At 53.9% G+C, this 26,055-nt stretch overlaps 2 protein-coding genes across 6 annotated transcripts in view; both read left to right on the top strand.

Moving 5' to 3' along the window:
* TRIP4 (thyroid hormone receptor interactor 4) overlaps positions 1–23,771 on the top strand; it is a 31,437-nt gene extending 7,666 nt beyond the window's left edge. The window contains exons 8-13 of one of the 2 annotated variants that reach the window (XM_068695536.1): positions 568–694; positions 1,427–1,614; positions 2,809–2,933; positions 4,025–4,116; positions 19,720–19,822; positions 23,539–23,771. In XM_068695536.1, coding sequence (XP_068551637.1) covers positions 568–694; positions 1,427–1,614; positions 2,809–2,933; positions 4,025–4,116; positions 19,720–19,822; positions 23,539–23,606 — 703 coding nt within the window. In that variant the 3' untranslated portion in view covers positions 23,607–23,771. Of the gene's footprint in view, positions 1–567; positions 695–1,426; positions 1,615–2,808; positions 2,934–4,024; positions 4,117–19,719; positions 19,823–20,004; positions 23,491–23,538 lie in introns of those variants that run through there. The other variant, XM_068695537.1, reaches the window with a different exon arrangement.
* Positions 23,772–25,087: 1,316 nt separating this feature from the next.
* Positions 25,088–26,055, top strand: part of ZNF609 (zinc finger protein 609) — a 50,735-nt gene continuing 49,767 nt past the window's right edge. For all 4 annotated transcript variants that reach the window (XM_068696380.1, XM_068696379.1, XM_068696382.1 and 1 more), the window contains exon 1: positions 25,088–25,261. The gene's annotated coding sequence lies outside the window, so the exon portion shown is untranslated. The remainder of the gene's footprint in view (positions 25,262–26,055) is intronic.

Here is a 26,055-nt window from a genome sequence, read left to right as displayed (position 1 = left end):
GAGTGAGAACTGGCAGCACAAAGGCATGCCTCAGAGCAGGGAGGTGAAAATCATTACAGAGGGGGGTCTGGCTGAATCCAGATGAGCAAGTGTAAGGAAAGCTGAGCACGCCGTTCTCTTAAAGGGCACCTCTCGTCCTAGGTTGCACTCCTCCGTCCTTTTCTTTTCGAGGGTCTCTTTGGCTTGCAACATCTCTCTTCCAGCACAGGTCTGCTGAGATGGCCACCTGTGTGAGACTTGCACAGAGCTGGCATTGTTAAAAATAAATAAAAAATAAATGCTCTCGAAAGAGGTGTTGCAGGACTATCTCACCAGAACCAAGTAGTCACAGTTTCCAACCAGGCTGAGTTTCTGTGGTAGGTAAGACTGGCTGCTCAAATTAAGTGAGGAAATGATCAATTTAGGGGAGGTGGTAAAAAAAAAAAAAAATATACACACACACACACATATATGTATATATATAAAAATTGAAATAAATGTCTTGGGTCAGAATTGCTTGCACAGAGAGGAGGGGGATGTTGCCAGAGGGAAGCAGGGAATTCTCATGCCTCTTGTTTGTGTTTGCAGACTGGATGAAACCATTGAAGCCATTAATAGCGGCACACTGAGCAAGCCAGCTGGGAGCCCAGAAGCAAAGATGACTCCGAATTCTGGTGTTTTAGTGAATCCCCGTCTTCTTCAGCCTGCTCCTTTGGTCAGTATGGGATGAATGTTTTACACCAGAGAGCTGGCTAATTCTGGGAGAGCTGAGATTAAGAATTGTGAATTCTAGTATTTCTGTAGTAGCTCCTCATTCTTCCCCTGTCTCAGATCCTCATTCTCCATCTGAGTTGGAGATAGAAGTTTGCCAGTGCCCGACTCTGTTCCCAGCTCTTGAGAGGTTTGGTTTATCTGGGTTGTAGTCTCCTGCCTCCTCTTCAGGAATTTGGAAGAATTCCTAAGGCAGTGTCACTTTGCAGCTCTATTAATGAAGCCTTTTCTGCCACATTTCCAGTTCTCAATGGGCATAATCTCTAGCCTCTAATTCCACTTCAGTCATGACATGATGGGTATGTGCTAAGCATTTTGGAAGCTGGATGATTACCAGTTTTGGGTGTTGTCAGCTGCAATTATGCTTTTTTGTATCTTCCTAAGAATACTTTAAGACACCAGCATGCATTTTTTTCCTTTAAATCCATTGTTTAGCTGCAATGAATAGAAAGGAGGAAGAGCCACACAGTGGATTCACTACCTTGCTTTTCCTATTGCCAAAGTGTGGCGTGTAAGTGCAGCATTCTGCTTGTAAGGAGGAAAGAATGATCCCTGTAAGAATATTAGCACTGTCCTTAAGCAAAGGGAAACGTCAAATAGTATTTGCACTTGGTAGATATATACGTTGTTACTAGAGGGGTACTAACCTTTTTCTTGTTTATTTTGAACACTGAAGTGGGTGGACCAAACTGGTTTGCTCCCACACAGGAAAGCCATGCGGTCTGTGGATGCTGGAGATGAGCTTGGCTCGGAGCGGAACAGGTTGCGGATTCAGGATCGAGAGTTACAGGAGATCTCAGACGATGGCTGGTGCCTCAGCATGCACCAGCCTTGGGCGTCCTTGCTCATAAGAGGAATCAAAAGGTAAAGGGGTGGCGTGAACTGTGGCTTACCCTGACCAGCTCATGCTTCATGTCTTGCAAGATGGGAAGTTCCTCAAAGGACCTTTGCAGACTTGCTTTGTACAGTGACTGTGCAGAGCTGGTTTTTGCCAGCTGTTAATCCACGGGCTTATCTAGCACTCTAATTCGAAACGTTCCTTTTCTTGAGAGGAAAATAACTGTGAGGGATGTGTAAAATGCAAAGCTGTTCACATACGGGAAGTCTGTGCAGCGTACTGGTGGTTGGAGAAGGCTGGTGAATCTGTTTTTCGTGAAAGTAGCTAAGCTGGAAGGTAGAAGCTTCTTATATAGGGTAAATTTAGAGAGAGGCTGAGGTTTCTGGAGTATAGTCAGGGCATACCTGTCTGTGACTTGAAAGATAAATAAGATGAAAATCTGGTCTTTTTGTTCATCATAAATGAGCTGATAGTGGCACTGACTTCTGTTATAGAAAACAATAAAAAAAAAAACAAAAAACCAAAAACCAACACCCCACATCTTGCTATCACCTTTCTCCTCTGGCTTAGGAATCAGATTCCAAAGAGAAGCTCCTTCAACCTGACATCTCTGGCATGTTAACTCACCTTTCCTGCCATTAATGTAGAACAAGGATTCTTCTTTAGTCTTTATTCTCCTTTCCTTCAAAGAATGTTTCATGTTAGAGAGCAAAGCGTTTTCACTTCTCCAGCTGAAGATGCCAAAAATCGTAGCTGCATCGAGGTGGGCTGGGGATGCTGTCAGCTGCTCTGATACAGCCGCAGCCTTGATGTCGAGTGCCCGTGCTGGGATCTCCGAGAGCCGCTGCTAACGACTTCTTCATACGGCTGTGTGGTCCTTTATTAGTCCCTAGACTGCATGCTCACTGCGCGTAACTTTTGGAGCTTGAAAGCAAATTGTACGAGCAGATTGTCCTGCTCGCATCCGACATGCTGTTGTATTTGCAAGGGATTGATGTCCCTTCTTGCTGTTACTCTCAAGGAATGAGGACATGCTCTGCTTGTGGCATTATTTCTTGCCCCTCTCAGCTTTTCTCTGTAGAGCTGGCGAGTTGCTTGAGGTCTATATAGTCAGGGCAATGCTTAGCAACAGGAATTACATAGAGAAGCTATAGATTGAAAATCTGTCCGTGTGGGATTTCTGTTGAAATTTAAGTCCTAGATTCTCCTTTGTTCTCTAGGGTGGAGGGCAGGACCTGGTACACATCTCATAGAGGGCGGTTATGGATTGCAGCCACTGCTAAAAGACCTTCCCCTCAGGAGATCTCTGAACTGGAGACCACCTACAGAATGCTGCTCCGGAAAGGTGAACTTCTCTCCTTGGATCTTTGTATTATTTGGTACATTGAGCCACGTAATGAGCAGTGTCAGAAAGCCCTCTCTGCTGAGCAGTTATTACTGCTTCACTTTTTAACCTTCTGTTCTTGAAATTCTCTTCATCCTTTCTGCATTTCATCAGCTGAATGGGTACGGCAGCAGAATTTAACTCGTCCTTAGACTGGTCAGATTTTCCAAGCACAAACACTGACAAATTGCACCTGACTTCCGTGGTAACTTTTGACAGCAAAGGACTTTATTTTATCCTGGGCTCACGCAATAAGATACTGAGTGTGTGCTTGTTTGTGCGTGAAGTAGCTTGTGCTTCAGTCTGTTCCCAGTGATGTTAAAGGCTTTTCATGTGTTCTGACCTTGTGGGAATCAGGATGGAAAAGCTGCAGGTTACCGTGGTGCTATTCTCTCACGTGGGCAGGTGAACGCGGGTGGCTGCACTGCACGCCTGTTTGTGCAGTGTTCCTTTCTCAGAAGCTAAGCAGAGAAGGTTGTGTGTGTAATTCTTTCTCCCAGCCCTCATCCTGTCATGGTGAGGATCCTAAGCTTCATTCTGTTCTCGACCCTTCCTCTTCATTTGCTTCAATGTGCAAGTTTACTTTGTGAAACCTCTTGCTGTGCTTGGAAGCAAATGAGTGGGTCTGCGTGGATGTTCGGCTGTTGCTGTCTGTGGGCTGCTGGGGTAGATTGATCCCTTAAGACCCCCCCCGAGCTATCAGACAGACTGGTAAAACGGAGCATCACAGCTTGAGAGCAGGGCACTCTGATGAATACCCCCAGCCTGGCACATGCCAGGCTCAGGATGTGTGAGGAGAGCTGTGCACACCCTTTAACTCTATCAGCACATGTGGCTTATGACAGAGCCCTAGTGCGAGGCTGTCCTGGGCAGCGTGCTCTTTCTCCTCCAAAAATGGAAAAAAAAAGACCTACAGGGTGTTAAAATCGCTTTTTCTTGTGCTTCAGAAAGTACAAGTGCACGGAGGGAGTGAAGGGCACCTGGGGATTGGAAGGACCCCAGCTATGTGTGTATGGATGTGGAGCCCTTAAAAGATGTTTCTTTTGATGCAGATGTGGAATTTCCAAGCGATTATCCCTCGGGGTGCCTCCTAGGCTGCGTGGACATAACTGATTGTTTATCACAAGAGCAGTTTAATGAGCAGGTAAGTACAGCAAACAGACCTTTACAAGCCTGCAATAGCAGCAAGCTTTTCAAGTAGTGTAACTTGCGTCTGTGAGATGCTCTGGAGAAGGTGGTGAATAAAAATCTTAAAGCGCAATGAGAGAAGAGACTGCTACCACGCAGTCCTGTGTGGATAACCAGCGGCTGTGCAAGGTAATGTGTCTCAGCAGCTCTGGAAGGGTGTGGGGGACTAATAAAGACTCAGTCTCTGGCCAGCCTCTCTGGGTTGGAACTAGTGTCTCACCTACTGTGACACTCTTTTCAATAAGGACTTGTAGCTGTTTAATTAAACCAACGCTAGCTTGAGAGACCATGCTGCAGTGGCTCTTGGCAGCTGTTGCTTCCCTTGCTGCGTGGACAGATGTGCCCCAGAATGCTGTGGCTGTGAGGAACTGTGGAAAAACAGGCATGCGTTAATGTATTTCTGGTTTTTATCCTCATCTGGCAAATTTGGGGAGCTGACATCTCACATGGATGCGACTTCTTCTAAAGCACTGATTGTTTCTCTTAAAGAAACTTCATGGCATCCTGACAGGAAGAATGGCTCAAAGTTTTGCCTAGCCGGGCAGGATAACTGTGCTGACCTTCCTATCCTGGGGAGGACTCTGCACTAGGGTCAGGTACCTGTCTGGCTGGTTTTGGAGGACAGCAAACCACTCCCTGAGTGTGGACAGCAGAGACTGCAGTTACTGCAGTGATTTGTCGACATCCTGAGCCCCTGGGTGCAGTGAAGGGGGGGAAGCTGGAGGATACGGTGGGTCAAGACACTCAAGGGAGGTTTAAGTGGGGCTTCTGCTGAATGAAGCAGATGATTTGGTGACCAGGGACACAGGTATGGTTGAGGCTTCTGCAACGAGGTCTCCCCAAGATCTTATCCCTAGTGGCAAGGTTCAGGGAGAACAGCAGCTACCCGTAGTGCAGGGGTGTTGTTAGGAATGTCTGGAAATCTCAGCCTGTACAGGTCGGTGGGCGCTGATGGTGCGCATCCAAAATTGCTGAGAGAGTTGGCAGATGCTTTTCTGAGGCCACTGATCTTTGAAAGGTTGTGGAGATCAGAAGAGGACCCCATTACCTGGAGAAAGGTGAATATTACATCCATTTTTATAAGGGGCAAGAGGGATGATCCCAGGCACTTCAGGCCTGCCAACTTCACTTCGGTCCTTTGAAATTGCTGGAGCTCTTGTAATGGCTCCTGGAAGCCATTTTGGAGCACACGAAAGAGACTGGGAATAGCCAGTGTTGATTTACCTAGGGTAAGTCATGCTTCATTAATCTGGCTGCCTTCTATGAGCAAACAGTTAGAGCAGTGAATGTCTCCTGCTCTGCATTTAGCAGGGCTGTCTGTGGGATCCCCTGCAATGGGCATGTATCCGAGATGAGCCATTACAGCCCGGGGAGGTGGACTGGTTAAAAACTGGCTGGGCCGTTCAGCTCCAGGTGTGGCGGTGGTTGGCTTGTAACCTCCCTGGAGGCAAGCTGCGGGTGCTGTTCCTTGGGTTTGTTCCTCAAACCTCCTGTTTAATGGATTTAGCAGTGGCTGGAGGGTAAAGGGGAGTTCTGGAACTAGCAGCATCCTGGGCTGCATCAGCAGCAGGGTTACGGCCCTCAGAAGTGATCATTCCCTGTGCTCAGCATCATTTAAACCACACCTGGATTGCTGTGCTTATAAAGCAGGCCGATAAACTGAAGTGAGTCCAGTGGAGGCTTCTGAGGTGGACAGGGGCTGGAGCATGTGCCCTGTGAGGATGGGCTGAGGAAGAAGACTTTGTAGAGACCTTCCACTGCCTACCAGGAACTTACAGAGGCAAAGAGCCAGGCTCTTTCCTGATGTATGTGGCAGGAGGATGAGGGCAGAGGTTGTAAATTGGAAGATGAGGTTTCAGTGTGACTTAAGACACCGTATTTCCCCGTGAGAGCAGGCCTTGCCCAGAGAGGTTGTGCGGTTTCCACCCTTGGAGGTTTCCAAGACCCGGCAGGACAGAGCCTTGAGCGACCTCGCTTGAATTCAGTGTTGACCTTGCTTTGATCAGGAGGTCCAGAGGCCTCCTGGGCTCTGAGTCTGTTCTGTGATGCTGTGACTTGCCTCCATGCCCCAAAAATGGAGCAGCTGCTTTCCTCAGGCTGCATTTTATTAACTTACAAAGCCTGTGCTCAGTGCCACACGCAGCAGCGCTGCTCTCAATACTGCATCGTGTCTGTTCATTCCACTGCCCCGGTACAGCTCAGGTTTGGTCTGATGGGAGTCACCAGACACCGACACGTAGGGCTTGGTAGTGAACAAGACTGGCTTCTGAGAAAGAATAAATGGATTATTTGGGCCAGAGGAGGAGAACACACCGGGCTGGTGGGTGCCTTCTAGCCATGAAGAGTTGGAGAGGCATCAGTGGTTGGGGGCTGTTCCTTGTGAAGTGCTTTTCTGGCCTTCCCAGATCCCGTGAGGTTTTGTCAAGCAGAATTTAGGAGAGATGCCTGGGAACTACAGATGAAGAGAATATTACTGATGAGGCTGCGTCTCTGTTCATTCAGGGGCAGTTTTTTCAGGAAGGGGGAGAGGTTAGAGTACGAGCAGCAGAGGGAGCATTGGGACTGGATTACAACAATCTGCACATATGTGGCCTTTGTATGGGAGCAAACCTTGGCAGAGAGAAGAGGAAAGGACACTGGGGTCAGTATAGGATTTTTTTCCCCCTGTATCATGCACAATCAACCCCCATCCTTCCTCTTCCTTCATGAGTTTATTCTTTAGGCATTGGTAAAATGGCAGCCACAGCTTCGTAAAATCTTGAAATCAAACTATAGGTAACTAGTCTTTACTGTTCCCACAGAGAAAACTCGCAATAAATAATGTTCCCTATAAATTCCTCCCAGTTCTCTGACACCATTTGGCTGCAGAGGTACTAGGAGACGAGTAGCATGTTCCAGGAGCGCTGTTACGAGGCCTACAGGCAAGAGATTTTCTTCTCTCCTTGGTGCCACAAAGCCATGGCACGTGCAGGTTTATATTTTACCAGCTGCTCCTGTATTGCAAGATTTTTATAATTCCTAATTTGTTGTCTTCTTTGGGTGCTTTTGTAAATCTTTTTCCCAGGCTCACTATATGCAGCGTTCACTTCTCTGGCTTGTAAGATTGAATTTGGAGATGTGAGCATCCTTCTGAAGTGGGTTTTTGAGAAAATGTGTGTGTTTTTGGAGTAGCATGAGCAGCAAGTGCATCTGAAAGAAGCTGAGATTAATTTAATTGCAAGTGCTAGCAAGATGAAAATGTGTGCAGCGCCAACTCAGAAATCCGAGTTGGATTTCGCTGGGAGCAGGAAATCCCTGTTGATCACACTGATGATTCAGCTGAGGTTCATCAGCAAGCAGCACCAAAGCCACTTGTCAGCAGCATAATCCAGCAATTTCTTGTGTACGAAGACTCCTCCGAGCTCCTGGGGGAGCAGGAAAGGAGAACGTTGTTTTTTTCCCCCGCTTACAGCACGCAGAAACACTGCCAATTTTCTGCAGACCCGCAGTATGTTAGCGGGTAAGTGCCGTGGTGCAGCAGCAGAGACCTCTCGGAGATGAAGCCACAGCAGAGCGCTTTTCAGGCGCTGTGCTTAGGCTCACACCTCTCCTCTTTGCCAACTTTCATGTGAAGCTTCTGCGTCTTCCAGAAGAAACCATTTCACAAGTACAGGGCAAACCACATTTGTGGATTATACCCACCAGCTGAAGATGAAATAGTTTCCTGTCGTGCTCATTGTCTGGTGATGGTGGCCCTGCCTTTTTCGGCAGCCGCAGGACTTGGTTTTGACTCTTATGACCGTTCTTTCCCATAAGCAAAGGAGACTTTTCCTGGTCCGTCCCTCCTCTGACTTTTCTGTTATTTCTCTGTCCTTTTGATGCTGTCATCCGCTCCCTGTTTAGTACCATCTGCAGATTTAATTTCCTTGCTGTTTGCGTCCTCTGTCAGGTTGTTAATGAAGATGTTAGTGGCACCCTGCTGGTATTTTTCTATCATTATCATCGTTTAATATTTTTTTACACTTTGCTCAAAAACCAGAATCAAGCAATGGTGCCTCTTTTCACAGAAGGCTGCGCCAACAGAGTCAGACCAAATCCCTGCCCTGAGAGCTTGCCTTATTATTAGGGACTGGTTGTTTATCCGCATTATTACCGGACACGCACGTCTGGCCTCGCGTAACCCCTTTGGAGGGGTCTGCCCTGCAGCTCTGCCCTGTGCACAGCGTTTGAAGGCAGATTGACTTTGCTGAAGTGCTCCGCAGATCTGCAGGGCTGTGCGAAAAGTGATGACAGAACAAGATCTCGTACGCAGTAGCTGGCAGGGAGCAGAGGAAGATGTTTTCTGAGGAGAGATGTCCTTGTGATTAAAGTCAGCATCATGTCAGATGACATTGCCCTAATCCCAGTTGTGCTACTTACTGTGTGGACTACTTAAATCAGTTCCTCTGGGTGCCTTTCCCGCGTGTAAAATAAAATACTGCTTCCCTGTTGGAGATTACATACACCTAATTTTGTAGCTCGAAGCTGTGCTCTGATCTTTGGATAGAGGCTGCTCTCGGAGCCCAAGCTGTTACCGAGTAGGAAAGTCCACCCAGGGCACTCGGGGTAGCTCATTTTGTGCACAGGGGAGTGGAGCAAAAGCTGCTTTCCGATTCCAGCCCGCTGCTGAGGGCGGGTGGTTAGCTGGTGCCAGGAGATCCTCTGTGTGGCTCTTAAATCTCAGTATTTCCAGTGGAGCTTTAGACATCTCGCACCTCCTCAGAGTGCCTTCTGGACTCATTTCTGAACTCATTTCCTCCTATTAATGGCAGCCACCCAAAAAGCGTTGCTTCAGATCAGAATGATCCCTTTGTTACGCTGCTCGGCGCGAAAGGTGACCTGGAAACTTTTCCCCTGTCAAGATCGGAGCGTTAACGACCGCTTTTCCTTGCCGCGGGCTGACGTCACCCACACCTCGAGCAGAGCAAGGAGCTGCCTTTCTTTTCCTGCATTAGGTGTCGGTGACTTCAGCAGCGGTAACTGGGGAAACACGGGATGGTGCAGGCAGGGCTTGGCACCAGTCTAAAGCAAGCGCAGAACGATTTACGCTTATGCTGCTTTAACGTGCTCTGAAGTCCACGCTCATTTTGCTAATGACTTTGATCAGAGAGGCTGTGATTTTAACTGGAAAAAGAACATTTCCGTTGCTGCTATTTTAGTAGCTGATAGGTGTGTTTGGGCTTATTTTAAATGCGAGCACACACAGATACTGATACCTAGCGGTAGCTATAATCTTGGATTGAAATATCAGGTAATTATGTTTGACGGGAGTAAAGTGTTTATTTTTCATTTCGAGGTGATCGCTTAGTGTCCTAAATCTGCACCAGGGAACATGTCTAAGCTATTTTTGTGCCACGAGATTGCAACTATCATTTAAATAGGCTCCTTCTTACCCCCTCAGGAAATTTACATTTAATCTCTTGTCCTCCTCTTCCCTCCCCAATGAAAATAGCAGCAGAAAAATGAGACTTGGGCGACAAGTGTACGGGGCTCGATTTAATTTCTCCTACAGGAGTGAGGAAGGGAGGTAGAAATTTTCTGTATTTAGCATCCAGAAGGTGCCTTTTTAGATTATCTGCAGATAAAGGAACAATAGCACGCTCGTGGTGTTTTCCCAAGAAATAGGTTAATGAGAGGGAGAAACGTGAATGCGTACACTGAAGTGTACTTTGGAAAACAGTATAAATATGTAGAGATTTAGGTACGGCTTTTCACGAGGACCTTCTCCCTGACGTAAAGGCTTCCTAGCACGGGCTGGAAGCGAGACAAATGTTTTGCCTTGGAGTGGTGTGGCTGTCCGGCGCGTGCTGGCAGGAAACACCTTTGCTCGCCCCCGCCAGCGGGATGTTTGCCTTCTGGTTCCCGAGGCATGGTTATCGCACCTCTGCCAACGCAGGGTTTTTAGCAGGGTGTCAGGGCTTTGAGGACTAGATCAGATTGTTGCCGAAGGAAGGATATCTAGGCGGCTGTTAATGATTGCAACCGACAGAAAGGCCTTTGAACTTTACAGGTCCCCGAGTTCTCCTGAGCTGAATTTGTCTCTGACGTGGAGCCTGCTGCAAGATGCAGTGGTGTTAGGCATCAGTCTGGCTTGCAGGGCCCTACAGGTGACGCGTATCTTTATTCAGTTTCTCCCTGTACTTCCTCAAGGCATAAAGCACCTCTGGTTCTTGGTTAGAGAAGCAGAGCGGAGTAGGCATGCAGCTGGTTTGGATTATAGATGGTAAGAGACGGGGGAGTTTTTCCGTATGTGAAGTGCTTTGGTTTTCATCAGAGGCTGTTCTAATGCTCCAGCTGCCTTGCATAAGCCAGCAGGTTTACTGAGGCCACTGCTCAGTCTGTTAAGATGAAGGAGAGATTGTCACTTGATGATGATTAATTTAGGAATGCATTAACATGCCAAAGAAATCGAATGATAGAGGCTAGCTTGCCCTCTCCTCTGGTTTCATAGACCCTAGGGAAAAAAAACGAAGCCAAGGCTGAAGCATATGACTTAATTAATGATGACTGTGGACTTAGCCTCTGCTACCATTTTTAACAAACTAGTCAGTGATCTGGGAATTTTTTTTCTTTCAGATGTGGTCACTGATACTTGCCTTCTTCTTGCTGTTTGGTTTTTATTAATCCTGAAACCAAGGCTTAGATAAAATCGACCTCAAGCCTGGCTGCTGCTCAGGTGCCCTGCGCCCTGGCTTTCCAGTCCTAGTTCCACTGGGTTGAGCCGTGACCGTGCTTTAGCCGGTGACCCTAAATGGGTGGGGAGGGTGCTGGCAGCTACAAAAACAGCCGCTGCCGTAAGCCTGCGAGGGCTCGGGGACTGTGCTTGCTCCAGCTTTCATCTGCATGGCATCGATTCCCTAACCCTGAGCACGCAGGCCATTGGGATGCACATCCTGCTTCTGTCACACCTTCACCCGTGAGAAGCGGCGCGGTGTTGGTGTGAGGGAATCGATAGCACGGGCAGACTGCCGCCGGCATCATCAGCCTCGAGGGGTGGCAGCAAGGGAGCAGCAAGGGTCACGGTGGGGAGTGGCGGTTGCTGAAATGAAGCAGGGCAGGGATGTGGAGGCTTTATCCACGCAGAGCTGCGCTCACCAAAGTCAGATTTTTCCAAGTTCAAATAATCTTCCTCACCTGCTGAGCTTGGCTGTGCTGGCCTTCCATAAATCAGAGTTTCAAAGCGAGGGGTAAGGATTTTATGAAGCTGATTGAAAATGCCTGGCTGCATCTAGCAGGGTGCAGGCGCTCTGAGTGGCTTGAGCAGAAGCAGGTGCCCTGGTTTCCCCTCATTTCCACCCCCCTCCCTTTGCCTCTTTCCTCCTTATTGCCGTGGTTTCGTCTGACAGCGTGAGCAGTGGGGCTGCATTGCAGCTGAGGTTAGCCCTGCCTCCACGGTCCCTCGGCACAGGAGGATGAAATGGTTCTTTCAGCTGAGCCTATTACACTACTGAATATTTTTCCAAGTCCACCCAGTTTCCCCCGATGGTCGTCAGGCACTCTATAAATGTCTCGGGCCCTTCTTGCGCTGCGTGTAGGTTTACCACGGGCGGGTGCTCTCTCGGGCTGAGATTTGAGCCTCAGAAGGGTGTTGGTGGCTCTGGGTCCTGTGTCACAGGCTGACTCTGGGAGAGCAGAGGGGATGTGATGTGCCCTGGCACTGCTGGGGTCCCCGGGTCTCCCTGAGGATCAGGGCCCTGGCAGACAGCTCAGTGCTTCAAATCCAGTGCACCAGAACGAGCTTAAATATTAAATCTACATTTCAAAGTCCTGTTATTACTTATTACATTTTAATTGCTTCCCCTGCCCTTTGAATCAAAGTACAGCTTGTGGTGGAGAAGCACAACTCGAGCCGGGCTGGGAGGCGGAGAACACCCATGGATGGATCAGCCCGGCCGGGGGCAGGATCCTGCGGGGCTCCCAGCCTGCCGCCCCCGCTGCCCGCGCGTCTGCTCGGTACCAGCCAGGCCTGCGAGGGGCAGAACAGGCACCAACCGACAGGCATCGTTGTGGGAAGAAGGGGAAAGGAAGGCAGGCTAGCAAAATTCCTTGTGCATTCTCATGAAGGGAGCCTATGCCAGCACATTATCTGCCAGCAGCAGATGTAAGCTCTCAAAAACAGCAGGGAGGATGTTGACTGCAACAATGCATCAAGGCTGCGGTTTGTAACCTCAATAGTAAGGCAGTTAACTTTTTTTTTTAACAAAGACATTTTGATTGCCAAATCCATAACCATTAGCAGCTGTGGTTTTGAGCTGTTCCTTCCTCACACGTTGCAGTCTAGACCTGACAGGCTTTCAAACAAAAGTTTGGCTGCCGGCTTTTGTTTTTGTTTTTTGCCATCCTGCTTTTTTCTTTTTGCCTCTTCTCTTGATTTGGATCAAACGTGGCTGAGCATCCCTCCTCCAACCCAGCCTTCCCTTCTGTATCTCTGCGGTGGTCTTTGCCCGAGAGCTGCGTGCAGAGCTCCTCAGGTGCCTGTTCTCAAGGCTGCAGTACTGGATGTTTCTGCCTCAGGCTATAAAATCTGGCATTTCTAGAAATTTGGATCTGCTTTGGGATTTCTGTTTAGGAAAGCGTTGTGTTTGTCGCGGGCCAGAAGCCCGTTTGGCCTGGGCTGAGGCAGCGGGAATGGGGCCTTAAAAGCTGATGCCTGAACGCTTGCTGAAAGTTGGAAGCGTGATGCAAGACCCTGTTGTGAGGGAGATCAAAACTCAGAGCGAAGCGCTTGGTTTTCTGCGAGCACTTCCCAAAACTGGCTGCCGGGAAGAGGCCACTCGGAGCAGCAGCAAACCCGCGTCCCTTGGCCATCGGAGTCGTCTTTGCCGTGCCCTCAAGCACTTCAGCGTGCGGGCTGCTGTGCCAGGATGGGTTAGATAATCCCCGAAAGTGACCGTCCGTGTAACGAGGCGGTGGAGACGGCCGCTGTCAGAACAACAGATGGGGAAAAGCTGCTTCAACACGCCTGTCCTTGGGCAAGCGGCAAGGAAGGACGCCGCTGGGGCTGCCTGTCACCGAAGGCTGGACCCGCACGCAGCGAGAAACGGGGGAATTTATTTTTTTCTTGGTGTTAAATAGCTCCTACCTGCTGCCTGATTGCAGGGCCAGTGACTGAGCTTCGAGCCCTGGATCCATTTTGTCTGCAGCTGTACCTAAGCTGCTCTTCTGCAGCCCGCAGGGCAGCTGTGAGCAGGGCTCTGGGTTATTGCTGGTGGCACATGAACTGGAATCAGGGAGTCTGCAGCACTGGCAGCTACACAGCTAGATACGTGCCCTCGCTCTCCGTTTTGAGGGCTCTGTTCCTCCTGAATCCTACAAGCACAGGGACTAGCGTCCATGCCGCGAGCATTGCCATAAATGCCCCCATTTGGCCGCGGCAGCCCTGTCGCTTGCCAGGAACTACTGAGTTTCTTTTCTCTTTTTTTGCAAACCACTAAAGAAACATTTTCTAGCTGGATGGTGAGCAATTTCCCTCAGGAGAGGAGGAGAAAATGGCTGTTTAGTAGTTAATTACCTGTTATGTTAGGCTGACAGCTATGAAGCTTATGAGGCATGAAAGAAGAGTGGATCTGCCTGGCCCACAAATCACGAGGAGAACTGGGTGAAGGAAGTCGCGGGGAGGCCGGACGGGCTCGCAGACCTCCCCTCGCCTCGCGGGGAGCCCTCTGCCGCCCGTTCCCCTCGCTCCTCAGCTTCTCGTAACTCCTGGAGCTTCGGGGCAGAGCCCGCTGCGTGTTTCTGCCTGCTGGGGGAGGCTGATTTATGGCTGCGCGCGGGCCTGCTTACAGCAGCCCAGCTCTTTCGGAGGGACACCGTCTCTGCCAAGATTTTTTTTTTTTTTTTTTTTTTCCCTCTTGAATGTGTTTTACGGTGAGGAATAATCAAGCGCTCTTGCCAACACATGGGTTCTGCTCGCTTTTATTCTTTCCAGACAGCCTCGCTTTCCAGTGCTGCCTCTTTTATTTTGAAGCTCTTCGAGAGCGGCGGGGGAAGCGGAGGCCAGGGCTCGAGCTGGTGTCCTGGCCCTGCGCTGCCTGGCAGCACCGGCTGCCTTCCCCTCAGCACTCCGAGCAGCCATGCCAGGAAAATGATTCACCCCTTGCCGAACACCCCCGTCCCCTCACCGCGACCTCCACCTCCTTTTTGTGCTCCGCCGGGGTCACCCCAGCGGCCCCCCGGCCCTGGTGGCCGTAAGATGGAGCGAGGGCGGCCGGCCCAGCGGGACTACAGCTTCCAGAGTGCAATTCTCCGCCACCGGGGCCTGCGGGCGCTGGGCTGTGCCGTGCTCAGCGAGCGAGGAGAGCAGGCCGCATTGCAGAGCTCTGCCTCTCAGGCTGGGGGGGGGGGGGGCACACGCACACGCCGGGGCTGTTTCCACGCAGTATTTTTAGCCTTCGATCTCCTGTTTGTTTCCTTCGGCTTTTTGTGTGGTGATAAGAGCGAGAGAGGAGCTCGAAAGGTCGCCGGCGGAGCCGCCGGGGGATGTTTTTCGCTCTGCGCTTTGTGCTGCGCAGAACCTCTGCTCCGTCGCACGCGGCGCCTTTGTTCCTGCCTTGGATTCACCGGAGCAGAGCTCATCTCGTTAGCGACGGCTCCGCTCCCCTGGCACGTTTTCCTTCGGTTGCTGCAATCCCCTTGCCTTCTGGTCGAGGCGCTTGGGATAGAGCGATTGCAGATTTAGGGAGAGGGGTGAAGAAATGGAGGGTGCGAGTGGGCTGGCCCGAGGGCAGCGCTCCTGCGGGTTCCCAAAGAAACAGTGCCCGTCCCGGGAGCCCTGGGAGGCACAGGCAGCAAGGGAGAAACGGGAGGAAAGCGGGGATGTCCTTTGGGATGAAAAACATCCAGCGGGGTCTGGGCAGCCCTGCATGGCACCCACATCCAGCTGGGGAAAATTAGGGGAAAAAATTGTCACCTTAACAGATTGCTGGGGGAGAAATTGCAGGGAAATAGGGATTTTTCTCAGAGTGTCAGAGAGGATGGGTTCATCTCGCGCTGCCTCTGAGCTCCTCCTTTGCTCTTTGCTGTGGGCTGTGGAGTGGGGAGGCAAGGCAGGCCTGCTGCTATTTCTGGCCTTGACAAGCTGGTGATGGGAGATGAGGGACGGCGAAAACAAAGTGTAGGGAACATTCATTAGCAATTATCCCTGCCTGCAGCCTGATTGGGGTGGCTGTTGGGGACATCTGATAGCCGCTTAATGCATGTTCAAAGCGCTGGCTCCAGAGAGAGGGCGGGCGCTGGCGAAGCTGGTGGCTGGCTTTTGGAGGAGCCCAGCACGCAGCTCCCTTTTCCAGCTCGTGCTCAGATGCTCCATTTAACCTCGAGCTCTCTCTGTGCGTTAAGCTGCCTTGAGATCTGTTTTTTGTTGGTGGTGGTGTGTTTTTTTTTTTTTTCCTCCTCCCTGCTAATCTCTTCACAGCTAGGATCTTACAAACCTGTTAGCAGCAAATGGAAGCCTGAGTGGAAGCAGAGATGGGAGCTTACATCTGCTGGTGGCCGGGGTGAGCAGGGAGGGCGGTGGCTGCGCTGACGCAGCCGCATGCGGGGTGGACGTGGGGCTTTGGACCACGCGGAGACGTGGGCTGGAGCAGCAGTTGGCAAACTGTGCCTGCTGTTTGCAGCCCACGGCGCCCACCGTCCTCCCAACAGCCACGTTGCGAGCCTGCTACGAGGTGGCAGAAGGACTGGAAGGAGACCAAATTATTCTTTATGCTGTTGTTACATTGTGCAACCCCTTTCTGTAGAGCTTTCTGGCTTATCTGCAGAATTGGAGAGCCTTTGTAGCCACCTTCTCCTAAATGCTGAACTGATTCCCTGGAGAGGCAATGCCAGAGCCCTGCACTACTGGCACCTGTCTTGCTTAACGCGTTCAAGATTAATAGGACGAGTGCGTTGGGAAGGAACATCCCCCATGAAAACTCCTGCTTGGGTGGGATTCTTGGCCTCTTGCAGTGAGGGAGTGCAGTTTGCCCTTTCTCTTCACCTTGGAGTTTTATTTAAAGAAAAAAGAGCTGTTGCATGCCATTTCTACCGGGGACATGCTCTGTCTTCTTTCTCTGGCACTCTAGATTTGGCTTTTGGCATTTTCCTACAAGTCTCACGCTTGCTAAAGCGCTGATGGGCAGCAGTTGCTGTCTGTGGGCCATGGTAGTTGGAAGTAGATTTTTTTTTTTTCCTTTGCCTCCTAAGCTTACTGTGTGGTAGGTTGCAGACTGACGCGGCTGACCTCTTGCTGCCCAAAGCAGAAGCGTTGAGGGGTCAGTTGTTGGTCCAGAAAAGCTGCACACAGTTGATAAAAACAGTAGGATGGAAATCCCATTGCCTCGGGAAAATGTTTTTGGGAGAGGGAGGAATCAGGGTATTGTTTGAGGAGGAAATTGGATGGGAAGGATTGCATAAAGCTGAACAGAAGGAGAACTTTCTCAGCGTGGCCAAGGAGTGTAACTGCCATTAAAAGCCATCCAAAGTGCCAAAGGCACTTTGAGAAACAAATTTTTTACTCATTAGGCACTTGGGCAGCTGTGGAGAATTTAACAGAGACAAATGTATGTGTTCCACGTCCCGGTGCCAGTGGCTGAGACGAGAACAGAAGTCAACCAGCAGTCGCCGATAGGAGAGGCATCTTCAGAGCGTGGCAGGTGGGAGCTGATTTCCTAGCACTGAGCTAAGCTGCGGGGAGAGCCCCTGTGCTGCCACGACGTCTGTCGTGGTCCTGGTGCTGGTATGGGGGCACGGTGCCCACAGATGGCTTCTTTACGTTGCTCTTCCCTTGGACGGTGACTGCACAGTGCTACAGGAGGGTGCTGCTGGTGGGACTAACTTTCTGCAGGATGAATGAGTTGAATCAATGTGCCAGAAGGGACTGGTGAGTCCCTGGGACGTGCCTGTGCATCTGGGAGCAGGGGGAGAGCAGGGCCTGGCCCTTTGGGAGGCTCAGCCCCCGTTCCTCCACCTGAGTGCGTCTCTCTGGAAGCAGATGAAAGGCTGACGGCTTTTTCTCAGCCCCAGGAGGCAGGAATATTCCACCTTTGGTGCTCACCAAGACAGGGCAGGAGACCTCTGGGGTGGGTACAGTCGGGAGTTTGAGCTGGGAGCCCCTCGCCAAGGCGCTTTTCCCTGCCTCCTGGGGGCGAAATGCCAGAGGAAGGGCTGAAGCTTTTAAAATGCAGGACACGGAGGCTGCGCGGCGTTGGCACGCGGACAGAACCGTACCCTGGGAGAGGAGATGAAAGGCTGCGGCATGGCAGCGTAAACCCAAGTCGCAGCTGTGGCATCCATCTCGGCCTTGGGGTTGGATTGAGCTTTAAGCGTGTGGAACTGAAGGGCTGAGCCTGGTTTTGGATGAAATCTCTCAGCGGAGGAAGCAGCCTGGCTTTCAGTGCCTGTTGTGAGGCTGTTCCCCACTGTGGGGGCCTGTGTGAGGGGCGAGGGGGACACTCTGCTGCTCAGCTCCACCTGGGAGGGATTTGGGAAGCCACTGCAGGCACCAAGTCCTCCATGGCACATTGATGCTGGGTGTGCAGCCCGGCTGAAGAAGCCGTGGCCGAGCCACGTGTCGTACAGGGACACCACCGCTGTCCCCAGGGAGGGGGCTGAGTCCCCCCAGCTTGACGGGGTGAGCTGCAGAGACCCCGCTGCTGTGGGAGCTGCTGGGGCAGTCAGATGCCTGGCTCTGAAGAGCGACCGCTCGGCCGTGTGATACCGAGAGCAATAAAGCCGGGCGAGCATTTCGCACTCACCAGGCGTTGGCCGGGGATATTCACACTGGCGCTTTGTAACCTTCCAAGATCCTCCCTCCCTGCAGATGGGAAATGAAAATCCTTGGCATCGGCGTGGAGCCATGGAAGCAAGTCAAGTAACGTGGCTTAGAGAGAGGAGAAAAAAAAAAAAAAGAAAGGGAGAAACCTGTCCAATGCCAGCTCAGTGCAGCAGGGCGTCTGCGTGCCGCACAGATGAGCGCAGCTCCTTCCCTCCCAGCGCGGGTGTTGCACAGAGCAGTTCAGTGCCTGTACATCTCTCTCGCTCGGCGAGCGTGGCCCACGCTGTTGTAAAATGAGGGGGCTGGAAACACTTTCCAGTTGATCCACTCCTAGTGTCAGGCTTCTGTAAATCTCCCCTAACTGCCGGCAGCGCTGCCAAACCCTGCTACAGCGCCGGCGAAGTGGGCTGCTCCCTGCTCTGCTCTCCATGCCCAGCTGTTCCAGGGCAAATCCAAACTCATCTTGGCAGATCTGTGAGAGAGGGAGAGCTTTTCAAACACTCAGCCTAGAAGTCATTTGTTAGTAACAAATGGGGGATTTGCCAGGACACACTGCTCCATCTGGTTTGGCATCCTGTCCCGTACACCAGCCTCAGCGGATCTGCTCGAGGAAGGCAGGGGAGAAAAAGGCAGCTTTCCCGGGGAAGGGAAACAGCTTCCCCTGCCTGTTTCTGCAGCGTTTCCTGGGCTGGAGCTCCTTCGTTGCCCTCACCTGGAGGGGCAGATAGCACTCCCGGCAGCACAAGGTCTGCGACCAACGGAGGGTCTGAAGGGCTGGTTGGTATTTGCATTTTTTTGTTGCATTTCCCTTCTAACCCAGCGAGGCTGAGCTGCATCCAGACAGGACTTCCATGCGCTTCTCTCACCCAGTGTTGTTTTTTTTCCCTTTCCCTGTGGTTAACGAGAGAAGTGCTCTGTTTACACTCTTCCTGTAAAATTCCCTGATGTTTTCACATCTCTCAGGAGACCTTTGTGTGAGCTCCTGTCCTGAGGTGCCTGGCCCAGAGGAGCTGGCCTTGTCACAAGCTGCGTAAGGGCTCTGGGGCCGAGCTGTTGCTGCACCATAACGCCCCATTTCCTACCCGCTGCTCTTGGTTGCTCACCCATTAGATGCAGGTGATTCTCGAGGGCTGTGTCCCACAGCAGGACGGTGCGTGCTCTCCAAATCAGCGTGGTTGGACCAAGCACGGATCTGCCTCATGGGGAGTGGATGGGGCTGTATCTGGAGCTGGGAGGGCTGTCACAGCAGAAGAGGTGTTGCTGCTCTTCTGGTGGTCATGGCCTCGTTGTGCTGGCTGCCCAGGCTGTTCTGGCTGAAGCGCCGCTGTGCTGTTTGCAGTCAGCTGGAGCGCAGCAGGCTGAGGATCACTCGTGCTTGTTAGAGCCAGCACAAGGTAGGCGGTGAGCCGGCGAGCTTGGGAGGGCAGAGCCTCGCAGCGACAGCCCACGCTCTGGGTCGGCGTAAGCCAAGTGTGAAACCACACCTTCAGGCAGCAAAACGCAGGTCTGTGCCGAGGGAGCGTGCGGGGATCTGCTTGGTGCACGGCTCCAGACACAGGGCGAACCCCAGCAGAGGCAAAAATGAGAAGGGGCAAACCTGCAAGCGTACTGCTTTCATTAAAAGTTCTTGATCTGGCTCAGAGCTGGTGCAGCCTATATATAGCTGGGCTCCGAAATAAGGGGTTGTCTGGAAGCGCTTCCTTTTGTGCTGCTCCCCACTGCTGAGCTCCCTTCACGCCCGCTGCAGTTCGCCTGACTGTGCTGTGTGTGTGTCTCTGTGTTTTGCAGTATCCGGATTTGAGCCAGGAGTCTGGGTCTCCATTTGTCTTTATCTGCACTAATCCCCAGGAGATGGTTGTGAAGTTTCCCATCAAAGGAAAACCCAAAATCTGTAAGTAGTAAAGTTTCCACAGATGCCCCCCTTGGCCTTTCTTGCCTGCTCTCATCACCACCTCTGCTTGCCTTTGCCATATGAGTTCACAACCTTTGCCCCGCGCTCTTTGATCTGGAGGTGTTTGTTTAATGATTCAAATACATCTGTAATATTTTTGTCTTCGGTTCCCCTTTCCCCAGATGTTGTTTCCTTCTAAATACATGCCTCTTCCTGCCTCTGCAAGCACTCGGGACTCAGAGAGCGCTCACGTGCTCTGAGGAAACGCATGTCTGCAGCTGATCCGCGTCTGGCACGAGCTCTCCGAGCCTGGGTCAGGACGCGAGGCAGAAGCCTCCCTTTATCCTCAGACGAGGAGGGGGGCGTGACGCTGCTCCATGCTCAGTGCTGGCTGCTTGCCTTCCTTTCCGAATCGCCTGTGAGGAGGTGAGAGGCTGAAGCAACGAGGGCTGCGGGGCCAGATGGATGCGCTGCCCCAGCCCAGCCGCGGGCCGGCAGGATTGGGATGTCCTGGCAGAGCTGGCGGGGAAGCGCCGCAGCATCTGTCCGCGCTCTGCTTGCCAGCGTCGTTAGTCCCTTTTATGAGCCACCAGCCCTCCGCAGGCTGCCAGTTCCTCCTGCCCGCTGCTGTAAAAAGAATGGAGGATGGATGCAGCAGCTGGGGAGTCTGCAGTCAGCTCCATCCTTATTAGCAGCTTCCCCACCACACAGCCTGGGGAAGGCACCGTACATGCTTTCAGGGGATGTGAAAAATTAATTTGACAGGCTAAAAGCAGCATAAGCAGAAATAGTCTTGGCTGTTTGTTTAGCAGAGCTGATGGCTGGGTTTTCTTTCTCATTTGCAGCGTGGTTCTCAGGGAGTAGTTATCTGGTGGCGCAGGAGCGGCAGGGTTTCTCAGGACTGGTTAATAAGGCCTTTTGAAGCACAGTGTGGGTTTTTGTCTTGTTTCTGAGGTGTTTTTTTCCCCTTTCTCCACTCGCAGGAGCACCGTTCTCCCACGGCTTCGCTCTCTCCCCGGGCGCTCGGCGTGTACCTTCCCTGCAGTGGTACCGAGCGGGTGGAAGGGCAAAACAATTTGGTTTATTCCCTGGCTTTTGTAGCAACATCTGGGAGGTGCTTTCAGCCGATGGCAACAAACAATGCTCGGTGATCTGCAGCTGCAGAGCTCATGTGAGGGCTTGGATCTTGCTAGCGGCGCTGTCCTCCCCCGGGGACAGGTCTTTTCCAGCGCGCCGGTGAGCAGTCAGGGCTGTACTGAGTTATTTGGGATGGAAATGTCTGTGCTGCGCTACAACAGCCTCATCGCTGGAACAGCTGCCGTGTCCTTCGTTTTATTTTTATTTATATTTTCAGCTTCTCTCCACTCTTTCAGGCCCTGGCCGCCGTGCCCCTTCCCCTTCACATCTGCCCCTGCAGAGCTGCGGTGGCTGAAGGGGAAGCGGCTGCGTGGCGCGGGGCTGGCTCCCTCCTGCACGTCTGCCTCTCCGGGCACGGGCGCTGCCTGCCCCCCCATCTGTCACATCGTCTCCTTTGTGTTGTGACAGTTTCCTGCTTGGAGCAGGATCAGCCTAACAGCCTGGAAGGAAGCCGGCTGCGCTCGCGGCCGCCCGCGTGGCCCGCTCCTGCTGCTGGCCGTGCCTCCCCTGCCCTCCTCCCCACGGGATCTGTCAAGAGAGTGCGGGAGCTGCGGCGCAGAGGTCGTGGAGCTGCACGTCCCCCTCCGGGGAGACACAGACAGTGTTTGTGACGGGTGGGGGAAGGAGCGGGGGAGCCTTTGACCTTTCCTGGTGGTGGCACACTGTTTTATGAGGGGCTGGCTTCACGTGAGAGCCGGTCAAAAGCGGGGCTCTCCGAGCTGGAAGCGGCTGCACCGGCTCACGTCCCCACCTGGGCTCGCTGGCTGCCCCGGTCTCCTTGAAGCCTGGCTCAACCGTGACAAAATGCCAGTTTGTCTTGTTGGGAAGCCAAGCCCGAGCGGCTTTCCTTGCCAGATAACAGCATGGACCTCACCGCAATGACATCTGAATGCTTCTCCATTGCAAATTAGTCGTTTCTAGCAGCCTGGGGAAGGAAGAAAGAAACAGAGCTCGACTCGGTGCCAGGGTTATTGTTTGCGTGGAAGGGATGGGCACGGCGTTTGTGTCACATTTGTGACCACGGCTTTCCCCAAACATGTCCCTGCTTAGTCTCAGCGTGTGGGGACAAAGCTCAGCCCTGGCTCTCGGGGGAGATTTCCTTCAATCTGGGCAAAGCTCCCCCTGGAGCAGCGCTCCCAAAGCTGCCTTGAACAGCCGAGGGCTGGAGGAGCGTGGCAGTGGGGCTGGGAGAGGGGACACAGCGCGGCGCTGCCTGCGAGACGAGAGTCCTTAAATCACTGAGCGGAAAGAGAAGGGGACCCTGGGGCCGTTGCCTTATTTTTAGCCTTTTCTTAAAGGTTACCCACGTGACGTTTTATCTTTGCCAGCTGATAGAGCAGAGGAGCCTACTGATCACTTCGGGGACCCGGGAGGAGCAGGCAGGCATGCTAAGTACGGAGCTAACAGCTCTGGACGTGACAGAGCTTTGGCGCTGGGAGACCAGAGCGGGGAGTGAGCACGAACTCGCCACCTTTCTCCTGCCAAAACCCCACGGTTTGGTGACTCGGAGGGCTGACGTGCAGCATCCGCATGCTCTGCCTCGGCCCTGCTGGGGGCCTGGTCTTTTGCTGTTTATTTCTGATGGCAGCAGCAGCACACGGGAGCTTTGCAGCCACCCTGCTGGGTCCTGGGAGCTGCCGCACCGAGGCATCGGCAGCACCTGGTTCCTGCAACCAATTTCAACCACAGCCATAGCCTGGTGTAGGCATTTGTGGAGCGATGGCGCAGTGAATTGCAAGTGCTCACTCATGTTTTTTTTTTTTTTTATATGTATTTTTTTGCACATCTATGGCTTCTGTATTCAGAGAGGAGCAAGGCTGACCCGTGACTCAAGCTGAAGGAAGGAGGCAGTTTCAGGGAGGCCGGGGTGAGATCCCATTAGGACAACCACGAGCAAAGCGGCTTTGTCATCTGCCTCTCCTGGAAAAAAAGCGCTGTCAGGCCCTTCTGTGAGCTAAAACGAGAAGTTTTCTCAGCGTGATGAGAAGGTGATGCTCTCTGACTGGATGAGAGCCGTTGTCTCTGGCCAAGTTTCTGCTTCTCGTGGCACGCTGGCATTTACCAGCAGTTGTAGGAGCAGTGCCCAAAGGTTTGGAGCCTGCGCCGTCTCATCCCCGGGAGCTCCCCTGGCCGTGCTGTAGCTGGGCTGGAGCTTCTCCTAATTCTCCTTGCTTTGGAGAATTTGGGTCTGGGCAGGGCGAGGGGGACCCTCCCCGCCCGCTCGCTGTGCCGCATCCCTGCCACGCCGCTTGTCCCCGCTCTCTGCGGGCTTCCTTCGAACGTGTTGACATGCATCCTGGGGGCGAGCAAAGCGATCGCTTTCCTCCTGGATGTTAATTTGCTCTCCTCCTCGCTGGAGCCCCCCCTGGCTCCCGTGTCGCGCCTGCGGAGGGAAGGCATGGCGGCTGGAAACGCCGGGCTCCTCAAGCACGATAATTAAATGTGACAGCAACACACTAACTAGGAGACCTCGCTGCCTCCAGCTGATTTGCAATGCAAATAGCATTTAAAAATAAAGACTGATGAGGGTTGTGGTTTTTTTTTTTTTTTCCCTTTCCCCCCCACCCCTCTCTTTCCAGGGAAGCTGGATTCTAAGATCCATCAGGGAGCGAAGAAGGGGTTGATGAAGCAGAAAGCAGTGCTGTGAGCTGCCACCTTCCCATGAAGGCACTGCCACCGGGACCGCCACCCGCGGGTGCTGCCGCGGCCCTCGCCTCTGGAGCAGGTGCTCGCGGGAAGGAGGCTGCGATGTCACCGTTGGGTATCGCTCTGTGTTGTACTCGGAAAACATTAAAAGAAGTATTTTCACCAAGCTCTTTCCCTGCCCAGGGCCCAGCGCCACGGAAAGGGGTGGGTGGGAGGTGGAGCTGATGCGGTGACACATTCGGGTGCTGGTGTCTGTCCCCCGTGGGGACCCCACGACTGATCCCAGGGAGCCTGCAGGCGGCACAGCCTCCAGCCACCGTCCCAGCCCCTCGGAGCTGGCTCTGTCCCAGCCGTGGCAGCGTCCCCCTCCAAAGCAAAGAGGCAGCTCGTGCCTTTCCGCTGGGCTGGGACGCGTTCTGGCCTCGCAGGATGGCACACCGTGACTGCTCCCGGGTGCTCGGCAGGGCTTGCAGTGCTCGATGCCTTCTGCTGGGCCAAGAAACCACGTGGGGCTCGTGGGATGGCTGCAAGCAGCTGTGATGCCTGCACCCTGCAGCCCCGCAGCACATCTATGGAGTCAGGGTGGGAGGTGGGCCCTGGTCCCACCTGCCCCAAGGGTTGGTGCATGGTGCCTTTGGGCCGTGCATCTCTCTCCTGGTTTGTGCTGGAGCAGCAGCCTCCCTGCAAAAGCTGCTCCTGCTGCAGCTTTGTGTGCGAGTTACAAACCCTCTGTGCCTTGTGAGCAAGATTCATTTCCCCCTTTCCTTAATCCTTCACATTCAGCAGCTCCCTGCATCGACCTGCCCCTGCTCATCACACCTCCGTGCTCCCCGGTGCCACCTCGCTCCAGGCTCTGCCCCACCGTGCCCTCGGTGTCCCCAAGTCCCTGGGGGGTTTTGGTGTGGCCGCAGCCCCCACAAAGCGCTGCCGCCCCTTCCTCCTGCTCCTTGGGGACCCTCCTGGACCCCCACAACCTGCCCCAAGGGAGCTGCCCAGTGCCAGGAGGTGCCCTCTGCCATGTGTTGGGGCTGGAGCTGGTGGATGTGCCCCAAGTGCCCGTCCCATTGGTGCCCCCCTGCCCTTCCAGGGGTCCCCATGGGTGCCATTGGGGTTCCCCTCTTTTGGGGTGTTGGGGTTGGGACCAAACGGCCCCCACGGCTCCTGTGAGCAGCTTCAGACCGAGAATTACCTCTGTGCACCTGCCCCACACCCCCTCTCGACTCTCAGCTGCACCACCTGGCTTGGGAGCCACCCCCAGCCCACGGCGCCCCCAAACCCTCCCCTAAACCCCCCCCGTCCTGGGGCAGCTCTGGGCGCTCCCCGCTCCGCTCCGCTCGGCTCCACTCCGCGTTTTGCGGCCAGCCGGGCACGGAGGCGGCGCGCTGCGAGCTGCACCTCCGAGCGGGGCCGAGCGGAGCCGAGCGAATCCGAACGAATCCGAACGGAGCCGAGCGGAGCCGAGCGGAGCCGATCCCGCGGCCGCGCGCCCCGCCCCGCCCCGCCCCGCCCCGCCAGGCGGACACCGGCGCGGCCTGCCCCGAGCGGCGGCATGGCGGGCCCCGCCGCCCGGCCCTAGCTGCCCGCTGCAGGCAGGAGCCCCCCCCGCGGCCCTCATGGAGGACACCTAGGGCCGGCCGGGACGCCAGCTGGAGCCCGGTGAGTGCCGACACCGACCGGAGGGGGAGGGGGGGCGGAGAACGGCGTCGCCCCCGGTGCCCCCCCCCACCCCCCCCCCTCCCTCCCTCCCTGAGGGGATCGTCACGGGCCGAGCCCGCCCCCCCCCCGGTGCGGCCGTTGGGGCCGGGACCCCCCCCCTTTCCCCCGCTTCCCCCCCCTTTTCCCTTTTTTCCCCCTTTTTCCCCTTTTTCCCCTCTTTTCCCCTCCCCCGGTGGCCGTTGGGCCGCCCCCTCCCCCCTCCCGGACCGTTGGTCCCGGTTCCCCCTCACGCCCCCCCCTCCCCCTCTGTGGCCGTTGCCCCCCCCAAACCCCTCAGTGTGGGGGGGCCTCGCCTTGTGCCCCCAGGCCCCTGGGGGGTGGGGGGTGTGCAGGGGCCGCCCCCCCTCCCTGGAGCCCCCCCCCCCCGTGTCCGTGGGGCTCTGGGTGCTGTGGGGTCGCTGCTCGTCCCCGCTGTGCCTCAGGGTGCCCGGAGCCCCCCCCCCCCCGGGGGTGGCTTTTTGGGGGGCTGCTCCCCTCGCACCCAGCGCCCTGGGCACCGCAGGGACCTCGTGGGTGCCCCCCGCCAGCGGGCGAGAGCCTCCTGCCAGGCGATTTCCAGGCGTAAGTTGTGTTTGGGGGCGCGGGGGGGGCACCCGCTGGAGGGCACGGGGCTCCTCCACTGCCTGGAATCGAGGGCACCCCGAGCACCCCAAGCACCCGGTGCTGGAGCCATCGCCGTGCTCCTCACAGCCCCATCCCGAGCCCCCCGGGACGCTCGTGGCTGCGGTAAGTGC

Source organism: Anas acuta, chromosome 12 (genome assembly GCF_963932015.1).
Source record: "Anas acuta chromosome 12, bAnaAcu1.1, whole genome shotgun sequence".
In the NCBI taxonomy this organism is placed as follows: Eukaryota; Metazoa; Chordata; class Aves; order Anseriformes; family Anatidae; genus Anas; species Anas acuta.
This window is presented reverse-complemented; position numbering and strand designations above follow the sequence as displayed.